At 46.7% G+C, this 22,698-nt stretch overlaps 1 protein-coding gene and 1 long non-coding RNA gene across 2 annotated transcripts in view; one reads left to right on the forward strand and one right to left on the reverse strand.

Annotated features, from left to right (window-relative positions):
- SPAG6 (sperm associated antigen 6) overlaps window positions 1-12,816 on the reverse strand; it is a 36,935-nt gene extending 24,119 nt beyond the window's left edge. The window contains exons 1-3 of the mRNA XM_053962080.1: window positions 12,729-12,816; window positions 12,542-12,637; window positions 1,754-1,920 (exon numbers count right to left, since the gene is read on the reverse strand). Of these exons, the coding sequence (XP_053818055.1) occupies window positions 1,754-1,920; window positions 12,542-12,637; window positions 12,729-12,753 (288 nt within the window). The 5' untranslated portion in view covers window positions 12,754-12,816. The remainder of the gene's footprint in view (window positions 1-1,753; window positions 1,921-12,541; window positions 12,638-12,728) is intronic.
- Window positions 1,866-8,811, forward strand: LOC128798503 (uncharacterized). Its single transcript, XR_008434441.1, has 3 exons — window positions 1,866-1,954; window positions 8,275-8,347; window positions 8,492-8,811. It is a non-coding gene; the product is annotated as an uncharacterized LOC128798503 (long non-coding RNA).
- Window positions 12,817-22,698: the final 9,882 nt, after the last annotated feature.

The raw sequence follows: 22,698 nt of genomic DNA on the forward strand, positions 1-22,698 counted from the left end.
TATAATTCCTTTATGTCAAAAATCCAGTTTTCTAAGTCAAGGTCTACAAGCAGGTACATTAAACATAGCAGCTAAACTATATTTAAAGCATTAAACCTCATTTAGGAGGAACAGAAGTAAAGGGAAACAGTACAGACAAATGGTCCAATCCCTAAATAATGTAAGTTACTGTAAGTTTTGCTGAACTCAATGGAGCCATATTTGTTTACGTAAGTCTGTACAAATATGGGTATGTTGTTTCTGTTAAGTAATTATGCTCCCAGCAAAGAAAAACACTTCTTTGTTTTCATTATTCAAAGCACATTCTTTAGAAACAAACCGTATTCACAGGCATAGCCAGAATATGCTGTAAAACTGAATTTTGCTCAGTTTAATTGACAAAACATTGATCTGGGATGTTACCCTGTGACAGTTCCCCATAAATCAGTAGTAACAGTATTCATCCTTAATCAAAGAATCTCATCCTTAAATACAGATGTTGATACACTAGAAGTGAGTGGAATGGAAAAGGTTTCTTTGCCTGTGGGAAGTGACAAACTGTCTGCTTGCTAAACTCTGCATGAACTGGATGAGTTTCCTCCTCTTGCCCTCAGTCACCAAGGCGTAGCAGGCTTTCCATGACCTCACACAAGTCTTGCTGTTGTTTCCCCTAATTACTCTATCTCAGGGTACTTAAGCTAATTTAGTGAGAGTTTCAAGTTGTAGAAGGGGGTAGTTTCCAAACCAAGAGTGAGTAGAGTTTTGTTTCACATGTTCCCTTAAAAATATAAATAAAATAACCAAAATGTTTACAACCTTGTCTAATTAAAATTTTTCTTTTCATACTATACCAGTACCTTGCCATCGAAGTTTTTCTTTAGTGTTTTCTTTTCCAACTTTAATTGTATAGGCAATGATTCTATATGCACAAAACGTAAGCAATGAGTACATTTATATCTTTGTTTTCCTCAAAAGATTGAAAATTAAAATATATGGTTTTCCAAACTATATTTCCATTGAAAACCTACTTTTCATAAATCAAAGCTGCAACATAAGTATGGTTGTGATATCAGTGCATTTAACCCTTCAGCTGTCAGTTTCCAGCTGCTAGGGAACATTAATCGAAAATATTTCTGTTAATCTAGATTAGCATAATTCAAAAAATCAAAGCTGAAGGAGACACAGAGCTTGAAGGAAAATGTGAGGGAGTGGAAGAGAGCAACAGATTTATTTGCATTACAATTGTGACTGTACTTTGTTTAGCTTTGACAAATATGAAGATGAAAATCTTTCCATATATTTTCCTGTGACAGAGGTTTGTTATTTATCACACTACAGATTTCCAAAGGCCTGTGTTTGGAGATACAAAGTATTTCACTACAGAAGTTCAGGGGTTTTATATGTATTTTATATGTGTCTGGTATTACAGACAAAACCTAGTCAATTATCACCACAGCTTCCAAACTGTCTCCTTTTTGAAGAGGGACCTTTTACAAAGCATCACTCAACATTTTAAAAATGTTACAGTGCAATGAATGTATTTCCTACAGTGCATTAAACAGTAATACAATATTTTAAAGTCAAGCTTATTTGAAGTCAGACTTCAGCATACAGTACACAGTGATCTCTCGGGGGTTCAAACATACATGCTGCTCTGACTTCAATACATTTAATGACCTATTAGAGTAACAGCAGATGCCGATACAGAAAGATTTCCCTTTCCCTGCATAATAGTTTAAAAAAAATATTATTTAAGAGAACAATCATGCCTTACATTCTCCTCAGGCAATGAACATATGAGCTGTGGAAGAATGCCTGCCTTCACAACTGCCTCTGCCAGCTCCACGTCATAATCAGCAAGTCTCCCAAGAGCAATGGCAGCAGTCTGTCGAATACTCGGGACGACATCCAGCAGAAGAGGTCTCAGCAAACATACTACACCTGAGTTTGCAGTAGGAAGACAAAAGCCAATTTGGTAAGCAGAAGTTTTACTAAACATTTGCCTTTACTCATAAAAACCTACTAAATTACTCTTCCAGGTAATAAGAACATGTAGGAAATCCAGGTGTTCCGCTGAAATGAAGTTGGAACTTGGATAGCACTGCTGATGTATAGCAATGTTTCTGCCCACTTTTCATTGGTACAAAACAATTCTGAAATCAAAAAAGAAGGCACATGTAGAAATAAGGTGTATTCAAATATCTATAAAATACATCTTAAAGTTTACACAAGAAACTAAGTTATATTCAAACATACCTAAAATGCATGTGTTACCGTGTGCACGGGAAACTCCATCTGGAGATCCTGGTGAGAAGACAATGGCATGTCCCTCATTCATCATGGCAGTAGAACCTCTACATTGAATTACACCAAACTACATTTCATCTGTTGTAAGCAATGACTGATTTGAAGACCAATATCCATAATACATTACACTCCAGATAGAAGAGTTGTAGATTTTCTTATCATGTCATTATTTATGATGTGTTTTCACTGATGAGTTCACAGTATATCAGCTAAGTATAAAAAATGTGAAAGTAGCAGCAAGGGAAACTACAAGAAACTACAGACTGAATGACCGGATAACAAAATGGCAAGTGAAATGGAGCTCATGCAGGGAACCCAGCTCCAAACTCACATATGCAGTGATGGACCCCAAACAGATTACTACCAACCAGGAGAAAAATCTCAATGTTAGAACAGAGAGCTCCATAGAGATCCCAGCTCTTGCTCAGTAGTAGAGGAGAAACTTTAGCTGCAGAAGTATACAGAGTGCTCAGGATTATTAGGAAAGGGGTAGAGGCTAAAGCAGAGGTCATCACTATCCTACATCTAATACCCTCCACTGAAGTAGAACTGAAAAGATTTCAGTGAAAGGGAACAAGGATGATCAAAGATGACCAATCTGTATGTGGAAGCTCTTCCTGTTAAACTAAGACTCTTCAGTAGGGATAGAAATGAGATCCAAACAGTTATATAAAGAATGTGATTCGTAAGGTTTGGGAAGGGAAAATTACTTGTATTGTGATCCCTAGAATGTGCCATGCCTGTAGCAGCCAGCTCCATGAATTAGCATTTTGGAGCTTTATACCTTACCCAGAAAGCAGAGGTCTCTGAAAATGGAGATGTGATACAACAGAACAATGAACACTCAAAGCTACAGGTATCTTCATATCAGCTCTCTCAGTCCTTTCCACTAATTTTTTTTTTTTTACAAATATAAAGATCTAGTTGAGCAACAGTGAAAGAAAGCAAGTCTTGCCTTCTCAAGGTTATTAGCACTGAACAAAGGCCTTTTGGTGTGACAGTGCCACAACAGGGGGATCACTGCCTAATGGCAAGCAACAAACACCCAGGTGTTCAACAGGCACTACATGACAAGGAAAAGCTGAGGACCTCAGAGCAAGAAATAGTCCAAGGGGATGCAGGCTACAACAAATTACACCTGTAGTATACTTCTTTCCCTAAAAAGAAAAAAAAAAAAGATAAGTAGAGAAGCAGCAAAATTCTCACTTTTATTTTACACCAAAACCAAATTGCTCCCAGCAAGAAGAAAACAGCCAAATCATCTATACATGGCTCTGAAGGGGCTGGAAGAAGGACACAAAAAACTAACCATGAGGTCATGCTGTCCACTAAAAAATGTTTAGGAAGGTCAATACTCTAGACAAAGGCTGCACTCTCATGAGAGGTGCAGCCACCCAGCATGTTCACAAGACAAAATAATACAGGCTTCAGGGGACAGATAACAAAAGCAAGTAAACCTATGGAAACAGGTCTGTAATATAGCTGGGGTCTGCTCACCCTTCTGTTAAAGCTACAGGGAACTGAAAGAGGCCTCCTGTGTACCAAATGACGATAGATCCTCCAGTATTGTAAGATCAATGTGAATTCATTTAGCACTTGCAGAAATCACTACTTCAGAATGTGGTCATCATACTGACATCTTCTCATGAACTCTACATGGAGGTATAGTGTCATTAGCAAGTTATGCTTCATATCAAAAACCACTAAATACTTTATATGACAAATTAGAAGTAAAAACAAACTTATGAGTTGGGGCCAATGCCATGTATCATCTATTACCTTCTAGCCAGTCATCTACACCCTCTGTGGGAGAATATTTTCTTGTCCTTCCCTCTAACATAAGTTGCATGGGCAAACAGCTGCTGAAATTCCTAAGGGGACCTCACACTGTTCTTATGATCTACATTGAAGGTATTTCAGTGAAGCAGGAACTGTTAGAAGTAGTTCACTTGCATTTACTGTACAGATATCACATTTGAGCTCTTGACTTAATATGAAAACAAGATTATTTAATAAATAAATTTTAAAAAAGAAAGAGGAAAAATAATTTTACTAATATAAAAGAGCCTGTCAGAAGTGGTTGGGGGAGAGGGAAAGGAACACTTCAGCCTGCAGTGTGCTGACCCTAAAAAAGCCAAGATCCTGATGGCTGAGACATTAAACCACGACGTGTCAGACTGTTCAATTCTGATGATCTCAAATCCAGAAAAATCTCAAATTTAAAGATACTAGACTCACTTTACCCAGGAGCTAGGTCCAGGCCACGTGACACATTTCTGACCTTTATGACATACCTAGGCACGGCAAAATGTAAAACCACATTTAACAAGGTTTACATACATATATGATTTGACTTGTTCCAAATGTAGGATTACATATTTTGTATTTTCAAGATTAGCTGATACAGCTTTCACTTTTGGAACAGCCTAAAAAGCCTTCAATCTGAAAATGCTTCCAAGCAGCATGCCTCCCCATGACCAATGCCTTTCATTTCATGACAGTATAAACCATGTAAAATTTGGTGATGATATTTAAGCACCAGCACAAAATGTTCTACTGCAAATTACTTTAGCTGGTACAACTTATAATAAGGAAAGAGATGAAAAATTAAATGGAAGTTACTATTTGAAGAAAGGACACAAAATGTTACAACACAGTTAGAAGGAAAACCCAAGTTTAGAAATAATAGCAACTGTGCTGGTCCTCAAGGAGACTATTTTCTTAAAGTCATGTTTGAATGTAAAAAGAGACAATGGAAAAATAATTATAATAGAACGAGTTTTAGAGAAACAAGACAAAGAAAAAACAATTCCTGGTGCTGTACAAGCCTTATAGTCACATCAAATTAACTGAGAATTGAGAGAAGTATATATAGGCCTAGAAGTATATATAGGCCTGTGCATGGAACATAATTAAAAGCTTTTACCTCTACTTTCCATCTTCTCTTAAAACCACTTTCTTTCTCTATGTCAAGATGTTTTCCATCACCTCCAATGACTCTGCAAGACCAACTGTTTGAGGAGCTTTTACCATTGTCATCATTTTTGTATCTTCAGCAGACCTAGTATTTCTTTCTTTACAGCACTTTAAAAAATAAATTAATTCTGAGAGTGTGAAAACAGCTACACAGAGACCCTAGAGTCTCCACTAAAACACCTATAGGAAGCCAAGATATCCAGCCTTTTCCTCCATGACTTTTGAACACAGTGCTGTAAAGGACAGATGTGCCTGGCACAGGATGAGACTTTCCTGCACTGGGCCCAACCCAGCTCTTTGTTCCAGACACAGCTGTATTTGGTGACCTCCTCTATTTGATCTCTTCCTTTCATCTATCCTGTTTACAGCAAAGTCTACTCCTCCAAAGAGGTCCAAGCCAGGATTCCTATCAGCATTTTTAATTAAATTCAAATGTATTTAACATTACTAAGAGCAGGAAAATAGGCAAGAACCTTCCAACTACTTCCTTTTATCTTGACCATTCACTCAAGTGAACAGGGCCATAGAGATGATGGAGTAGCAGTGTCTCGTTGCTGAAAACTTTAGAACTCTTTGGTCTTCTTCTAAATAAGTCTGTTGTGACAGCAGTAGGAAATTCATTAACTCTAATTCAAAAGCAACCACAGAGAAAGTAAACTACAAAATAAGGCATTTAGACTATTGGACTAGATTTATTTTGGAAGAGTTCCCACTAGCACTCAGAAACTGAGTAACAGGGAATTACTGCCAAATATTCTCTCTTGCATCACAGAACCTTGACTGACACTGGGCAAGGAACGATTCCCCTTTCTATCCTCAGTTTCCCACTCAAATTTGTTTCAAAGAATGACACACTTTAGAAGCTGAATCACTCTTAACACACATTTCTCAAGTGGAGCTGCTACATACATGCCTGATGCACTTTCTTTTAGCAAGCAAGTGCTGGCTGCTGCCTATCTGGAAAACAAACAAACAGGGAAAAAAAATCACTCAGGGCAGCAGCAGGTTCCAATTTTTTTCATTCTAAGTTTCTATAGAAAACAACAGTCACTATTCTGGAGATAGCAATCTTTGCTTGGCCATTTTGATTTTTTTGGGGGAAACAACCTGGAATTCATGCAAAATACTTCTACCCTCCTCCCATCCTCATCAAATCCCTGTCAAACTTGACTAGTCACAAAACAGAAACATCACTACACTGGAAATTCTTTCAATTTCTGCATCTGAAGATGACTACTCCTACCTTATCCTCCTTCCTTAAAGGAAAAATAATTTCTGTTTGAAAATGTGGGAAAAAAAGTCATTCTACACTACTGTTGTCTCTGGACACATTCTTGTCTTGAAGATGCTGTCCTTCTAATCTATGCTTTGGACCAAGATTACATCTTCTTATTTTTGTGTGCTACCTGTTACATTTGGAACATCCACAGAGCTAACAGTAGCACTCAAACATTCATCATATCAGATTGATTTTTCAGAGCTCTTTATGTCAAATTCAGCTGACTTAACAAGGAAATAAAATGGAAATTTATTTCTGCCTCACACCAACACCCTACCTTCAATGACCTTTTTCTAGGAACTGCACAGCAGTGAGTTTTAAATCCCCTGCTTATAAGAAATTTCCCAGAAGAGCAGTGAGATAGAATTTTCACACTCACTTGTCTTGACACAGTCTCTTCCAGAGACAGCAGAGTATGCAGGTCTCAAGTACATACTCCTCAAGTGTGACTTGTCACGAGAAAGGACTCCTCAGTGCCACAGTTCCATGCACAGCACAACTACCATCCTCCAGAAATCAAAGGGAACATAAATACAGTTTGGTAACAGAGACTCTGGCTGATCAAGTAATTCGTACAGCAATTACCAGATGGTGTGGGACATAATGCAGATTCAGTTTGACAGTATCACTGAAGATTCCTGAAGGATCAAGGAACAGTAAATTTCTCCTTAGATGCCAGACCCTGTTTCTGCATTAATGAAGCAGAGCTAAACCTGTTACAAGAAGACAAATTTCTGAAAACATCCCTTATAGGGCTGTTAGTAGCCACCATGCCATGGTGCACAGACACACCAAAACCAAGGTGGTCACAAGGAGCTGCTTCTTTTTAATGTCCACTTGTTAAGATGAGACTGAAGTTTCTAAAAAATTCTGGTTTTGACATTTTACTTGCAAACATCCAGACAGGCTATTAGACTGAGAAGAGGAGGAACAGTTGAGCTTTCACTTGATTGAGTTACAGAAAAACCCTTCAGCTTCAGCTGCATTTATTTTCTCCTTCTATGTCATCTCTTTTGTACTTTCCTTAAAACAGCCTCCTTCTTCCCTTCACCTGGCACCACAATTTCATAAAGCCTTTGGGAAAGCCACTCTCCACACCTGATCTACTACAACTGCAAAGACAACTTTTTGTCTTTTATGCCACATTGCATTAATCCTCTCCCACTTCTCCTGCTGCTAAAGCTCAGTAAAGCTTTTAACTCAAAATAAAAATAGTTTAGAAAACACAAAACCAAACCAAACAAACAACAACAACAAAACAATCAACAACAACAACAAAAAATTGTGTGAATCCCTTACAAAAGAGTGTACATAAACTTCAGTGTTGAAACTGGCTACTTGGGGGTACTGGAGTCTGTCCATGCATATCCACTTGCAAGATCCAAATGCTCCCAGGCTTCCTATTAAGCACAGTGCTATCAAATAATATTCTTTAATATTATATAAAATATGGAAGTACATCCTAAAATTCCATTCTAGGTTCTGGTTACACAGGGCCAAGTGTCCAACTGTCACATTGAAAAACAGTACATTTAAAAACTGAGAAAAGCATGGGCAAAAATATTCCATGTAATTGGAGGAAGGACATCAATTTGAACAGCGTTTTCTTAAAAATAAAGGCTCCTAAAACCAAACCAGAGATTTGGAAATATGGCCTTTAAAACCTATTACCAGTGGAATAGATCCGGAGCCAGGAAAGAACTAACATTGATGATATCACCCTTTACCTACAGAAAAACAGACCATGAAATAGGGGAAAGTCTGCCATGCCACAAGGGCTGGTGGTGGAGCCTTAGTCTGATTCAGGTAAGTCCTGCCTCTAGGCTTTAGCCTTGAAGCAGCTTGATACCAGGCATAATGGAAGGGAGACCTGGGCTCAGGGCTGTGAGCTGATGGAGTGGGAGGACAGTTCTAGGAAGAGATTCACTGGGAGAGGATCTTCATTTACAGTGACATTTTGGAACTTTCCTGGAACCATGCAGACTGTCCAGCAAGGCAGAGGAACAGCAGTTGAAGTTATCTGCCCGAGATGATAAAAATACCCCAGCAGCAATGTGAAGGGAAGCCAGGTGTGCAGGGCCCCAGCACACAGGCTGCTGCACCACACAGATCTGTTTTTCTACGTTCCAGCTTTCCATACTCAGCTTTTCCAGTTTTTCCATACTCAGCTTTCCCCATGACTTCTGCAGTCATTACACTTAAGAATGTAATTAGCCCCAAGAAAGGGGTTAAAGAGCTGATCTTGTAATATCTCTGAAGTCAAAGTAGCAAGACTAAACTGTTTCTTAATCACAATGATAGCCTTAAATAACTCACATATTAAAAGGAACATTCTCATCACCATATCTTCTAACACAAGAGAAATAAATTTTTAAAAAATCAAATAATCAAAAACAAATCCACAGAAGTAATTATTCTGATACATATATTAATCCTGAATTGTAAATGCCTTCAAAAAATCAAAACAAAATGCAATTTCAAAGGGGTTGTTTATTTACAGAGCGCTGCACTTCACAAGGAAAAAAAACAATGAATTAGACCCTCAGTGACTACCACTGTTACACACATACTAGAAGCACTTCAGATTTTCACCCAGCTCTTCTAAAAGACAAACAGCTGGCTAAATCTTAGTGCAAGAACAAGAGCTCAAGTTCATCTGCCATTATAACCAAAAATAGCCTGTTTCTTGGATTTTAAATTTTGGAAGGATGAGGAGATGCAGAGCTGAATAATGCATTCCAGTACCAAACTCCAGGAGCAGTAGCTGCCAAATGAATAGATTTATTTTTATAGAGTATATTTAAAGTCATTACTATCAAAGTAGCTTTTCCCATTAGTCAGCAGCCCTCAAGAAACAAGATTTGATAAAATGTCTGTCATTGTTTCACATGTATATTCACTAAGTGGAAAAGGTTTAGGAGTTTTGGAGCAGACTTTTCTCCCCAGGTATCAACTAACTAAACATTAAAATGACAAATCCTATAATTATTCACGGTAGTATTTAATCATAAGGAACAACTTTATCAAAACAAAACAAAGAGTTGGAAAACACACAGGAATGAGTTCCAACAAAAGAATCTCTCTGATCATTCCTTGCACTTTCTTGCCACCAGAAAGCTGTTAAGCTCCGAGGCACTAACCCCCCCAGGACATTCTTGACCAGGAAAGAGCCAGTGCCATGCAAATGTGTTGAAGCCCAGGGCCAGATTCCAGTTCCTTGGTTACAACATCTTTGAGATTTCTGCCCAGTGGGAAAAACAGCTCCAGAACATGATGAAATACAGAAGCTCCAGAAGACAGATGCCCTAAGAAAAGGTGGGCTTCCTGTTGGCCCTCTCTGACCTTCTTTTCAGCTTCCCACCAGTTTTCCTTACAGGACATACATAGGAGTCTCTACAGGAATGGTACCTTAAGGTTTCTCAACAGTCAAGCCAGCATAAGGAACTGGTGCCTCTGATCCTGGCTGCTTGCTCCCCTCCAGGCTGCAGGCTCCGAATGTGCAACAATACCACTGCTTGTACCTAGTTTAATACCACAGAAGCAGGGCTTAGAGGGTAGTAAAGAATTATTTTTTCAACACTTCTATTTTTCATGATGTTAGCATGGTGTCCAGAGACACCTCCACAAAGAATAAGGTTTATCAAACAAGTATTTATTTTCCTTATAACATGTTAAGTATTTATCAAAAGGACTTCTAAAATGGGATCAGATGCTTTATTCCTTGAGCACTCATCTTTCATTCTTATTCCAGGAATATAAACTGAGGCCACTAATACAAGAGTACATGACAGCACACTTCAAGGATTTAATTTTGTTGAAATTCAAGTCACTGTAATCTTGCCTTCTGCTTTTGCCAGAAAGATACTAAACCCTGACAACTTTTGAGATCCAACGGAGAACCCTGCAAGGTGCCCCTGTCTCCTACAGCTAATGTAAAATAACAGTGGGCAAAGACTTTCCTCATCTTCTTAAAAGAGTGATCTCCATAAGGGATGGCTAGAATTCTTATTCACCAGAATAAGAAACAAGCTCCAAACCCTTTTAAATTCAGATTTATACAGCAATACACATATGGACAGGCATCTTACTTAAATTGTTGCTCCAGCTATCTCTAGATTAAGATCATAAAAGGCACACCAGTTATCTGCTAGACAGTGATGTCCCAAAATATTCGTTTTAATAAAAGGACCAATTTTATTTGGTGGGAGGTTTTAAAGAAAAACACTTGATCACATATAATTTACAATGAGTTTTTAAAACTTGTATCTAGCACATCCAGAAAAGGCCAAAATGAACAGTTCTCATTGCAATTACATACCTACAAAGTATTTTTAAAGACACAGGTGGGAAAGATGGTAAAATATTTGTGGGCCATCCAAATAAATTGTAACAGCCATATTTGCATACATTCCCCTCTTGTGCAGCATCTGAAAAACTACAGCTTCTGGAAAAGCAGCTCATGACCAGAAACAGCCAAGAAGGATAATCTACACAAATGCACATTTCCACATTACTACCCAGAGCCTAATCCTTGCAAATTTAACCTTCAGACCAACACCAGCTGTGTGCAGAAGAAAGTTTCAGGCCTCTGAACTGATTATTTGTTGTGCACAAGCAACAAATCAGTTCTGAGGTAAAGTTACCAACCAGATTACATTAAATAGTTATTTTAAAAAGAAATACAATGCAATTAAAGTTAGCTTCGCACTTTGATTGCTTTCTTAAAATAGAAACTGTCTGTGTTTTTAAAATGCTGAGCTGCGAGAAGCTTGCTTATATAGGATCTCTCTCTGGGAGCTGGTAAAACCAGGACTGTAAAAGGACACAGAGGGACCTCTTCATACAAATAAGGCATAAATCATCCCTATAGCCACGATGTCCTCTTGGCAAACAGAGATCACTTGTATAAGCTACAGCAGTGTCATTAACTCACCAAAAGATGGAAAACAAAACAAAAATTCAAGAGCCGCAGCAAGGTAATAGAAAAGGCCTGGTATCAATATGCCACTCCCATAATGAAAGGAAATGTTTCCTTAGCAAGAATTTAAGTGATAGATTTTTAATAAAACAGTTCTAATAAAAAGTTGTAAACACAATAACAGAAAGTTGTAAATATTTACACCATTGCTTTTCTTTTTCGTTTGCTTGTTAGATGTCATTGTATTTGAGAAAAGACTGATAGCTTTATTAGATCTGGGAAAACAAGTAATAAAACAAAATCGAGACACACCAAAACATAATCAATTCATGAATACCACATGGCAAACCAACCACTGATCTATAGCATATTTTCGAACTGTCATTCAGGTAATCAATTACCAGGCACTTCTTTTTCCTCTTTTAAGCCCAGGAACTTTGGCCGAGTGGAGTGGATCTGCCAGATGCCAGCAGCACAACAGCTGGTAGAAGTGCTCCCGCAGCTCCTCTTTCTAAAAATGTTCAATTTGGTTCATGACATCCCATGACAGCAATATAACAAAATCAAATCCCTCCTAAACTGAGCCAATCTGCCGGCAGAAGGCATTGAAGAATTTAGGAACAACTTATAAGTATAACAACAGTATAAAAATTTGTTTATTCTAAAAGTAGAATTTCCTTGGCAAATTAGAGCTGGCTTCATCGGGAATTCCAATCTCTGTAATTTACATAAAGCTATATCAGAACCGCGAGGAAGTAAACTTGAAAAAGGATTATGCTGAGAAATTTTCCTTGAAATAACCGGAGGTTTCAGCCAGAGACATCCACCCCCGCACAGGCAGGCGGGGCACCCGCCCGCAGCGCAATTTACCCTGCCTCCGCAACGAGGAGGACTCGGCAAGCGGTGGGGGCCAAATCCTACTGGAAAGAAATCGCCGGAAACTGAGCGGCCAACGGGGGAGGAGGGAGATAAAACAAAAACCGGGGAAAGGCCGCGACGGCTCCGCTCTGCCCCTGCCCCTGCCCCGGGGCGCGCAAAACCCCGCGGCCGCGCACGGCCCGGCCCCGCCGGCTCCCGCGTACCTGCGCTTCGGAGAGTGTCGATGCTCTGCGGGCGGGCGGCGAGGTCGGCCACCGCCTGCGCGAACTGCGACCGGGCGCGCTGGTACTGCTCGAACACTGCGGGCGGCAGCGCCGGGGCGCCGGGTCAGCGGGCGGGCGGGCGAGCGCCAGCCCCGCTCCCCCAGCCCCGGTCCCCAGCCCAGCCTACCTTGCAGGACCTGCCGCTGGCTCATGGCGGCGCCGGGCGGGCTCCGCGCCCGCGGGGATTTCCGCGCTGTGGACGCGTCTCCCCGGCAACCGGGCGGAAGCAGAGCCGCGGGGCGGGGCCTAGGTAGTGACGTCACGCTGCCGCCCGCCGCGCCCGGTCCCGCTCCGCCCCGCGGGGCTCCGCGCGCCGCGCTCGGGCCGCGCCCGCGGGGACGGGACGGGGCGGGATGGGATGAGCTGAGCTGAGCTGAGCTGAGCGGTGACGGCGGCCCGGCGGGCTGTGTCCCGCACACGTGTGTCACATGCTCCCTGCCGGCACAGCTGTGGGTATCGGCACCTACAGAGGTTCGCGGGGGCGAGCGGACCGGCAGCTCCGCGGAGAGGGGAGCGCCGCTGTGTCACGTCTGTAGCACAAACACAGCACAGCACCTGCGGGAGGGTGTCACACGACGTGACATGAAAACGTGTACAGCCGCTGTGCGCACTCACCTCCCACCGGCAGGCAGCTGCTGCTCTCGGGAGCGCCGGGGAAGGAAGGGGTCGGATGGGGTCGGGCAGGGAAGGCGCAGCGCCCGCGGGACGGTGCCGGGCTCGGCGCAGGGACGTGTCCGGGCCACGGCCGTGGCGCATCGCCGAGTTCCGCGCCGCGGAGGCTGGCCGGAAGATGTCGGACGGCCGGACCGGGGCCTGCCCGCCCCCGCTGATGTTTGGGAGCGGCGCCGCGGGCGCCCCGCCGGTGCGTATCGGTGGGACGCGCTGCTCCTCCGGGGGCGCGTCCCTTGTCCCGCTCCGCTGCTGCGCAACTTGCCAAGGGCTCGGCGGGCAGACAGAGAGAAACTCGCCGCTCTGGCGAAATCCAGCGCATCTTCCGGCAGAGAGAGGGTCCACCTGCGTGGCTCCCGCTTCCCTCCGCTCCCTAGGTGGGGAGGGAAGATAAAAACTAAATGAGAAAAATAAGGACAGCTCGAAGCTGCTTGCCCCCCGCCGCGCCTTAATTCTTCGCGGTGTCCTTTGATTTTAGTTTTTTCTTTCCTATCTCACCACCGATGCGATTCCTCCTCGGGGATCTCCGCTCTTGCCTTACTCCGCCGCGACCACCCACGCAGGGGGTTTTTGAGCCTCATGGGGAATAAACTTGTCCCGCGCAAGGCCACGGAGCCCCCTTCGACCCACGGCCACGGAGCGCGGTGGCGCCGGGGCGGTGTGGGCAGCGCGGACGCGCAGGAGCAAGCCCGTGGGGTACAGCCTCCGCCGGGAGCCACGGGAGTGTGGCAGAAGAAGCGCCGTGCCCCGCTGAAGGGAAGGATTTTCTCAGACGATACACAGTGCGGTGAATGATCTGCGCACCCATCCGCGCAGAAGACTCGCGCAGCGGCAGCTCCCCGCCCCGCTCGGCCGCAGGTGGCCGGGAGCAGCATCCGCTCTCTCGGTGCAGGGGGAGCAGCGTGGAAAGGGGCACGGTGGGGATGGATGGTCCGGCAGCAGCCCTCTGGCTCTGCCTGGCACAGACACAAGATACTCCTGTGCACTGGGGGGGGGGTGGGGGGATATTTTTTTTTTTTTTTTTTTTTTTTCCCAGCAGCCTATCACTCTGGTAGATAAGCTGCGCACTGCCTTCCACTTTTTCCCATATTGGTGTCCGGCCACAAGGACTAATTACGAATAATTCCCTTCATTACTGGTTGGCAAAGACATGGTTGCATCTACGAGTAAACACAGCCTTGGAGGTCTGTATAGCAACTAGTGCAAACGGTGGGACTGGAAAATGAAATCAGTGTTATAAAGGTTTGAAGAGAAATAGACTCTACATCTCCCCCAGTATCTTTTGAGGGCGATTCCCAAGACGGAGGATACTTGTGAACGAAAGTAATAGTTAGCTCTGCTATCGATCAGGCTGTTCCAAGTGAAATAGTGATCCACAACAGAAAATCGGAGTTAATAGTCAATAAAGAATGTCGCTTTCTGTAGCCACACATTATTGCACAGTGGCTTCAAGATTTCATAGGCGGGTAATTTGTCCTGCAAAGCTGCAAATGTACAAAATCAGACGACTGACACTATATAAACATATTATCTGATAGGTAATATAAAGTTTTGTCTCATACCTTAAAGTTGGAATGCTGAAGGTACTTCAGCTGCCTTTTTAAAGTTTAGAAAAGTTAAAGAGAGACATCTGAATTTTTAAAAACTCCTGTCTGTGTTTGCTCAGCTGAAAAGTGAGGGGCTAACATACACAACATCATGGTCTAAAATGAGCTACATCTTTCCAAGAGTATTTAGTGCAGGGAAAAAAAAATCTCTTTAAGCAAACAAATTAAACAGGTGGCGTACTATTCTTTACAAATAAAGGAGACAAATAAAATCAGATTGGTGAGAAGGTCGTTTGCCACAGAAAATATTTTGGGAAATTATCACCATGTGTACTTGAGAAGGGAACAGCTGTTAAACACATTTCTTTATACTTATTTCTGTTCCTAAGTTAAATAAAAAATAAACAAATGGTGATTAATTACTTCCAGAGGTAAAAAAAAAAAAAAAAAAAAAAAAAAAAAAGCAGATGTGTCGATTACAGATAAATTGATTTATCTGTCTAATTAAGTCTAATGTTTGGATAAGGAACAACAAAACGCACCCTGAGTGCCACCAAGTCTTGCTGTTACACTTCGTTGCTTGATACTAAGTCTGTTCACATGGTTAATAATAATGATGAGGAATAAACACCATGCAAATGTGGTCTACGGAAATGTCACCGGCTCTCGCAAAAGTACTGAAGACGGAAAATCATTTATGGAAATTACGTAGTTGTGAGACTTCATTGCCTACTGCTGGGGTGCTCATTAGTAGGAAACCTGTGTCCTTAAGCGGGTGGTGTTAGTAATGACTGCTTTACCGCACACGGCAGCTTAAAAAATAAACCGGAGACCGGGGGAATAGGCAACAATTATCTAAATGAATAATGTGCCTTTGCTTTCTGGTGGGTGTTCTTTAATCTCAGACTTTGATTCACTCGGAAATACGCCCGGAACGTGGCGAGGGAGCATAATTTTCTCCAAGACGGGGAAGGGCGAAGTTGCTCCTGGGATTTTTTCGGGGGTGAGACGTGCCGAGGGCGTGGATTTTTCGGGCTCGATCTCGTCCCCGCGGGTGCGAGGCAACAGGTGACTCAGCTCCGGGCGCTGCCGGGTGCCCCACGCAGGATCCCCGGCTGGAAGGGCACTGGGTGACTGATCCGGGATCGGGCTCTCTGCCCCTCGACGGCTCATGCCCCGCTGTGTCCCGGCTGGCCAAGCCGCGGATGTTCTGCTGCGGCTTACAACTGCACGACGCCCATTCAAAGGTGAGGTCTTCCCGTGCTTTGGTGCGGCGGCTTCCCCCCGGTTCCGGAGGCCCCCGGGACAGCCCGCCGGGGCTGCGGCTCACCCGGGCTGGAGCCGGTCCGCCCCCGGCCGTCCCCCGCGCCCATCAGCGGGGCGCTGGGTCTCCCCATCTGCCTCTGGAGGGTCTGCTCCTCCTGCCACACGCCTAGCAAATTGTTTAAGGCGTTCATAGGGTTATAGAAATGAGGGGTTTTAATCCCATATTTGCACAACTCAGCTCATTTGGTGGGAAGAGCAACGCACAAACTCTCCCACAGATCGGAGTTGGGACTTTTTAAAATCGGAGTTGGGTTTTTAAAAGCCAGGAGTTTGAACGTGGAAAGGTTAGTGGGAGTGAATGGGACGTAGACAACTGAAGTGCTCTCTCGAAAAGAGTACAATGAATGAAGAATCTCCAACTCCACGTATAGCCTCTACTGAAATTAATTTGGATCCTTGAATAGTTTATTTTTCAAATTAAAGTTGGGCTGCGCCATTACCTGATTTTAGCAAAAACTCTGTCAGAGAGACTGTAGGAATGGAGAGTTATCTGTTTTTTCTCCCTGAGCTTTGGCTCGGGGCTGCAGGGACTCACGTCATTCTAGCATCCCCTCTCCGAATTTTTGGTGGCGAGTTTAGTCTGTAAGACCTTCCTATAGAGTAAATTATTTGTGTGAGGAGAAGACAGAAACGTCGAGGCACTTCAGACGCGTAGAAAGAGGACTTCTCTTTTTTCTTCACCCAGGAGGACGACGCTGGCATTTGAACAGATATTTATGACAACTGTAATCGTGTCAACGGTACAGATTTGGCTAGTGGAGATTGGTGCATCACCATTACAATCGGGATGCCTGAATAAAAAATTTAAGAGATAAATAAACCGGAAAATGGCAAAACATGTCAGGTTGACTTGCAGGATGGGACCAGGAAATATTAGCTAGTAGGGCTGAACCCTTTTCATCACGCGCATATGGTTACACCTCTGGTTTCCTGCGGAACCGTCAGCGCCTGTGCAGTGCCATTTAAAAAAAAAATATTTTTGGGACGTTCCAAAACTGAAAGCCGGAGCTTAATTTATTCTGGGGACTTGAAAGGACCGAGGTCTTCCTTTGTGTCTGATGCTCCGGGGGAGGGTGTGTGTTGGCTTGGCGCTGAACACTACCCGCATCTACATATGTAAACCCAGCAGCGTTTCTCCCCCCCGCGCCGGTCGGATTGCAGCTCTCAACAAAGCTACCACACAATGCGAAATGCGCGGAGCCTGCGCGGCTGCGGCTGAAAGCCAGTATTTAGCTTGATGTGGAAGGACCAAATCTGCGCGGTGCCCAGCGGAGCCCGCAGCGCGCCCCGAGGCCGTCCCGTCCTCCTGCACCGTTATTGTCCCTGGCTGCTGTGGTTAGAGGGGTGGGGACTGGCAGCAGCCAGACGACCGTATCCCGGTTTGCAGAAGAAGGTGTAACGAGAGGCTCTGGCAGCAGCAAAGGCTGCAAATCGCTGTCGTGTGGTTGCTATTAGCAACAAATCAGCTGAACAGCCTGCAAACCCCGAGCACCTAGGGCGGAGGTGGCAGGGAGAGCGCCGGGGCTGGGAAGGCTGGGGTTGATGCACGCTTTCCCGTGGGGACCTCCCGTGCCGCCCCGAGCTGCCTCCCTGCAGGACGGCCAAGGAGGGGCAGGGCAAGGGGAGATGCTGCCACCGCCGCGCACTGCGCTCCAGGAGAGGGGAAAGCCAACCCTCTTAAAAGAGACAAAATGGCAGCTCATGGCTTGTAGGCATCCTTCCCGGCGCTGAGCCGCTGTCTCGCCTCCGCCGGTCCGCCCTGCTGCCAGCTCCTCCGTGCCCGGGGGCTCTCCCCGCCTGCCCGGCTGCACAGCCCCAGCCCGGGGAGCAGCAGCGCGTTGTCCCCCGAGGCTCTAGCCGCAGCCCTTCGCAGCCAGCCTACCCAACCTAGAAATCGAAGTGCCATCGCTTCGGAAGGCACACGTCCCGACCGACTACATGGAAGCACCCATTGGCCGGGCGGAGCTGCGGCTCCGCGCACCGCGCACCCAGCTGGGCTCGCGCGCTGCCGGTGTCGAGAACTTACGGAGTGTATGCGCAGGCTCCGCAACCCGCGCAGTGAGAGCTGCCTCGCAGGGGCATCACTCACTCAGCATTCCTGCACCTTGGCCATGCCTTCCTTTCAGCACCCTATTAGCATAGCCTCTTGGGTATCTTGATTTCAGTTGTTGGGGCTTTCTTCTGTTTTTTATTTTGTTGTTTTGTTTTGTTGGAGAGTTTTTTCCCTCATTTCCCGTTCAAAGTTTTGGGATTCTGTATGTGGAGTTTTTTGGGGGTTCTTTGGTGGAGTGTGAGGGTTTTGTTATTTTGTTTGGGTTTTTTTCTGATTTTTTTTTGTTTGAGTTTTGGGGAAATGTTTTGGTTTGGTTTGGTTTTGATTTGAGTTTTTTGTTTGTTTGTTTGTTTTTGTTTTTGTTTTTTTTTTTTTTTTTGCTTTTTTAAGACTCAGTCCACCTTGGAGGCCTCCATCAGCTTCACGATGTTGTCTCACAGATTAGAAAATGCCTCGTTGAGAAGGCAGCTCTCGAGCATCCCCAGCACATGGTGAAGGAGGAGTAAGAAATGTCACCACTGGCAGCAGCGCCTGGAATCTCTGCGCTCAGCGGAGGCCCCAGGATGCGAGGCGGCTCCTCCCGGCCTCGGCCTCCTCCACCGGGGATGCGGCGGCCGAGAGGCAGCGGGGACGCGGAGCCGGCGGCGGGCGCTGAGGGGGAAGGGCTGCTGGCTGCCTCTGCTATTGGAAAGTGCCTCCCTGCCACTGCGGAGTTCTCACCCGGCCGCTCCTGGAAAATGTACCCCCTCCACACCGTTGAAAGCATCGGCGTTCGGAACGGGGAAGGCATCTGCCTGTCCCCGGCGATAGGAACATGCAGCCCTTTGTGTCTCTAGCCGAGGTGCGATATTCAGCTGCGGGCCATGAAAATAGATACGCCAAATGGCTACCGCGACCCCCTCCTATCCCTCGGGGAGGTGGGCTCGCCCCGAGGCCCCACCGTGCCCCGGGAAGGGCTGGTGCCGGCCAGCCTCAGCGGGAGGCCGTGTGCTTGCGGCAGGGCGGACGGGGATACAGGACAGCGGCGCCCCGCAGCTGGAAAACCCGGAATGCCCCCGTCCCGCTGCGCACATTCCCAAATGTCCGGGCTGGCTGGAGCGCCCTAAAGGCCAGGAGGCAGGAGAAGGCAGATTGGAGGCAGGACGGTGCGGAGCCTGCGGCGGCACCGCTACGCCTTAGCGGAGGGCGGCTGCGGCCGGGGGTGCTGCCTGCCAGGCGTGCCCGCCGCACCCCGGCCGGACCCGGCACGGCCCGAGAGCTGCCAAAGGCGCGACGGGAGCACCCGCCGCGGCCGCCGGCGGAGGCCGATGAGGCGGCGCTGGCGGGGCCGTGCGCGGCGGGCGCGGCGCGGAGTGGCCGGCGGGTCCCCCCGCGGATCCCGCTCCGCGCAGCCCCGTTCGAATCTGGCGGCGCGGGGGAAGTTCCGCGGGCGCGAGAGGTGCGCAGGCGCAAGATGGCCTCTGCCGGGCGCGGGGGGCGCGGAGCGGGGCGGCCCGCCCGTGGAGGGGCAGCCGGCGGGGGCCCGGCCGCGCCCGCGGCACCGGCGGCGCCCAGCGCCACGTTTCCACGCCGGCCCGAGAAGCCGCGTTCCCGCCGGCGGAGGCGAAGCGTAGACAAACGCAGCAGAACCGTAGCTCCCGGTTGGGCTCCCGGGGCGGGCAGCGGCCGCCCGCCCGGCGGCGGGGAGGCCCGCGGGCTCCTCGCACCCCTGGGGCAGCGCCCGCCTCCGGCACCGCCACTCGCGGCCTTTCCGTGACTGCCGCTGTCTTGCCCGTCGCGGCCGGGACTTCGCGTCAGCGAGCGGGGATGGAAGTCCCTCTCCCTGCCCAACCCCGGCAAGGAAAACCTCCTTTGCCGTGGGTGTTACGTGTCCTTCGTGCTCTACCCGTTACTGACATATATTTTTTTTTTTCCCTTTAACCCACATCATCACTGTTAAATAAATACAAATATCCCATCCCCAAAGACGGCGAGACCGAGAATTGCCTGGTCCACACCGGGCTTTACAAGTGTTTCTGTTCTCCTGGCGGGACTCCTCTGTTGGTCGCGGGAAAAGCGAGTGAAGGGGACAGAGTTGGAAAAAATCCTCGCTGCCAGAATCCTTGCCATTCTCGAGTTAATTAAACACAAAACAACAGTGGGTCGGAGCTCCCGGAACGGGGCAACGACATTGAGCTGCGGAAAGCGGAGATCCGCAGCCCTTGGGAGGTGAGGGCAGGTTCTTCTCCAGGCGTCCTCCGGGTAAGAGACGGGCACAAAAGATGAAAAATAAACTGTTTATAGTAAAATAAAGGAAATCCGTTTCAAGTACCCAGAGTAGGAGCAAGAACGTTAAAAATTAACAGCGGAAACAGGAAACACTTATCTGAGTAAACACTGTCTCAGAATTTCACCGTTTTAAAATTGGGAGGGCGCGAGGTGCTCGGCGGAGCCGCCGCAACCCTCCTCCCGCTGCGGTGCCTGTGGCGGGCGCCGCCGCCGACCGCCCGTTCTGGGGCCAGAAATCGGAGCCCGGCACGACGAGACAACCCGATCCTCGTCAGCCAGTTTGGTGGCAAAGATCGGAACTGCAGGAGTTCCTGCGTGGTGAGAGATGAACAGTCCAAAAGTGATGTTTGGAGGGCAGGAGCAGTCTGCCGCCGGGGCTGAGGAACCGGCGGTACGGGGCCGCGGCGAAGAAAAAAGAGGCGCAGGGTTGGCGGAGGCGGAAGGAAGGAGAGTTCGCCCCGGTACCGGCCATGGGAAGACTTGCTTTGGGCGCGCTTTGAAAATCCCCAGCGACTCCTGGGGCAGCGGTGCGGCGGCGGAGGAGACGGCGGTGGCCCGGCGGCCGCGGCCAGAGGACCAAAGGCATCGCCAGGTCGGGAAGGGCGGCCGCCGCTGCCACTGCCTCCGCCGTCGGGTTTCTATGCCCCCCATCATTCAAAAATGGGGGAACGTCGTTTTCTCACGGCGTTTCCTGAAGCTCCCCCGGTGCTGCCCGGGTCACCGGCGCCGCGGCGGTGCCGCCCGCCGCTTCCCTCTCCTGCCCACGGGACGCTGCCGGTGACGGAAATCTGTCGGCGGTACCCGCCCGCCAGCGTCGGTTTTCTGGAAGTCATGGGCGCAGGTTGTTGAGAGAAATGGTCAGTGCTGGGGGACAACCATCTCGGCTCAGCAAGCTCGTCATGCTCCTCTTTCTCTCCCGGCACATTTCTGCATTCCGTCTCCCTGTTTCTGACCGTCTTCTCCAGAAGCGTATGGAGCTTTTCATGCTTCCTCTCTGTTGCTTTCCCCGGGGTTGGATCCCCATTCGTGCCGGACACAAAAGTGCTGCTTGGAGCGGCAGGCAGCTGAACCAGGGCGGAAAATTTGGTCGGACGAAGACAGAAAAAAATCCTTTTCCAGCCGGCACAGACCACTCCTGCCTCTATCCTTGACCAGATTGCTTGTTGAACAAGCTCAGGAAAACGCTGTAGACTTCGCCTTTATCCCTCCATCTATATAAACGCAACGCTGGATAATGAAAAGATTCCTCTTACACGTACCGAGCGGAGATTTCTTTCCTTTCAGGGAGAATTTAGGTACATGTGAAAGGAAAACCTGTCACTATGTATATGCAAAGGAAAATATTGTGAAACCGGGAAAGCTGACATAGCAGCTTCACAAGTAGAACACCAAGATGCTATCTTTGATCGTCCTCCCAGTTGTGCTTAGCAGTATATAAGCATCGCAGTGCCATCTGCGCAGGGCCAGCAGCAAAACAAAAGTTTCACATGGCAGCACAAACATCCTCGGCGGCTTTTGCAGCTCGGCAAGAGAGCTACTAGAGCGTTTGGTCTTGTTCAGACAGGAGATGTCAAATTGGAAGAGGTCGAAAATACTGTAAAAGCTTAGTAAACCTGGAAGGGAAATATCCAACTCCTGTTTCACTGCCGAGTGCCTCACGGGCACTCCACAAAGACCGAGATTAGCTCCGTATTGATGCTAGAAGTAGTGATTAACTGCTATTTCTAGTAAAATTAAGCACATTTTGATCAGTGTGCTAACGTACAAGCCTCTGCTGCAGGTTCAGTGCTGGTTTTTGGGCGAAATAATTCAACCGGTACAGTGTGATTCACTCATGTAGCTGAGGGAATCATGCAAAGATAGACATTCAGTCGCATTGAGAGGTATCTTTCTATTAAAACGTATTTAGTTCCACTAAGGCTTTAAAAGTAATCCAGGGTAGCACAGGCAGAGCATTGCACTCGCCATCACAAAAATCAAGTTCTTCCCTTCCCGGACAGTGCAGTTTAACAGGGGCTAAGTTTGAACAGAGAGGAGATAAAACCTGTGGCTGACCAGGATGTGAGGATGAACCATTTGCTTATTTTCAAGAATAAATCGGGGTCAAATAAAGAACAGCAAATGTTTTCAAGACAGGCAACCAAAACAAATCACTACAATTTCTAGGTGTTTTTTTTTCCTTCCATTTGTTATTTTAGTGTGCTATATACTGTACTGTTCACTAAAATATTTGG

Source organism: Vidua chalybeata, chromosome 1 (assembly GCF_026979565.1).
Source record: "Vidua chalybeata isolate OUT-0048 chromosome 1, bVidCha1 merged haplotype, whole genome shotgun sequence".
NCBI classification, from domain to species: domain Eukaryota; kingdom Metazoa; phylum Chordata; class Aves; order Passeriformes; family Viduidae; genus Vidua; species Vidua chalybeata.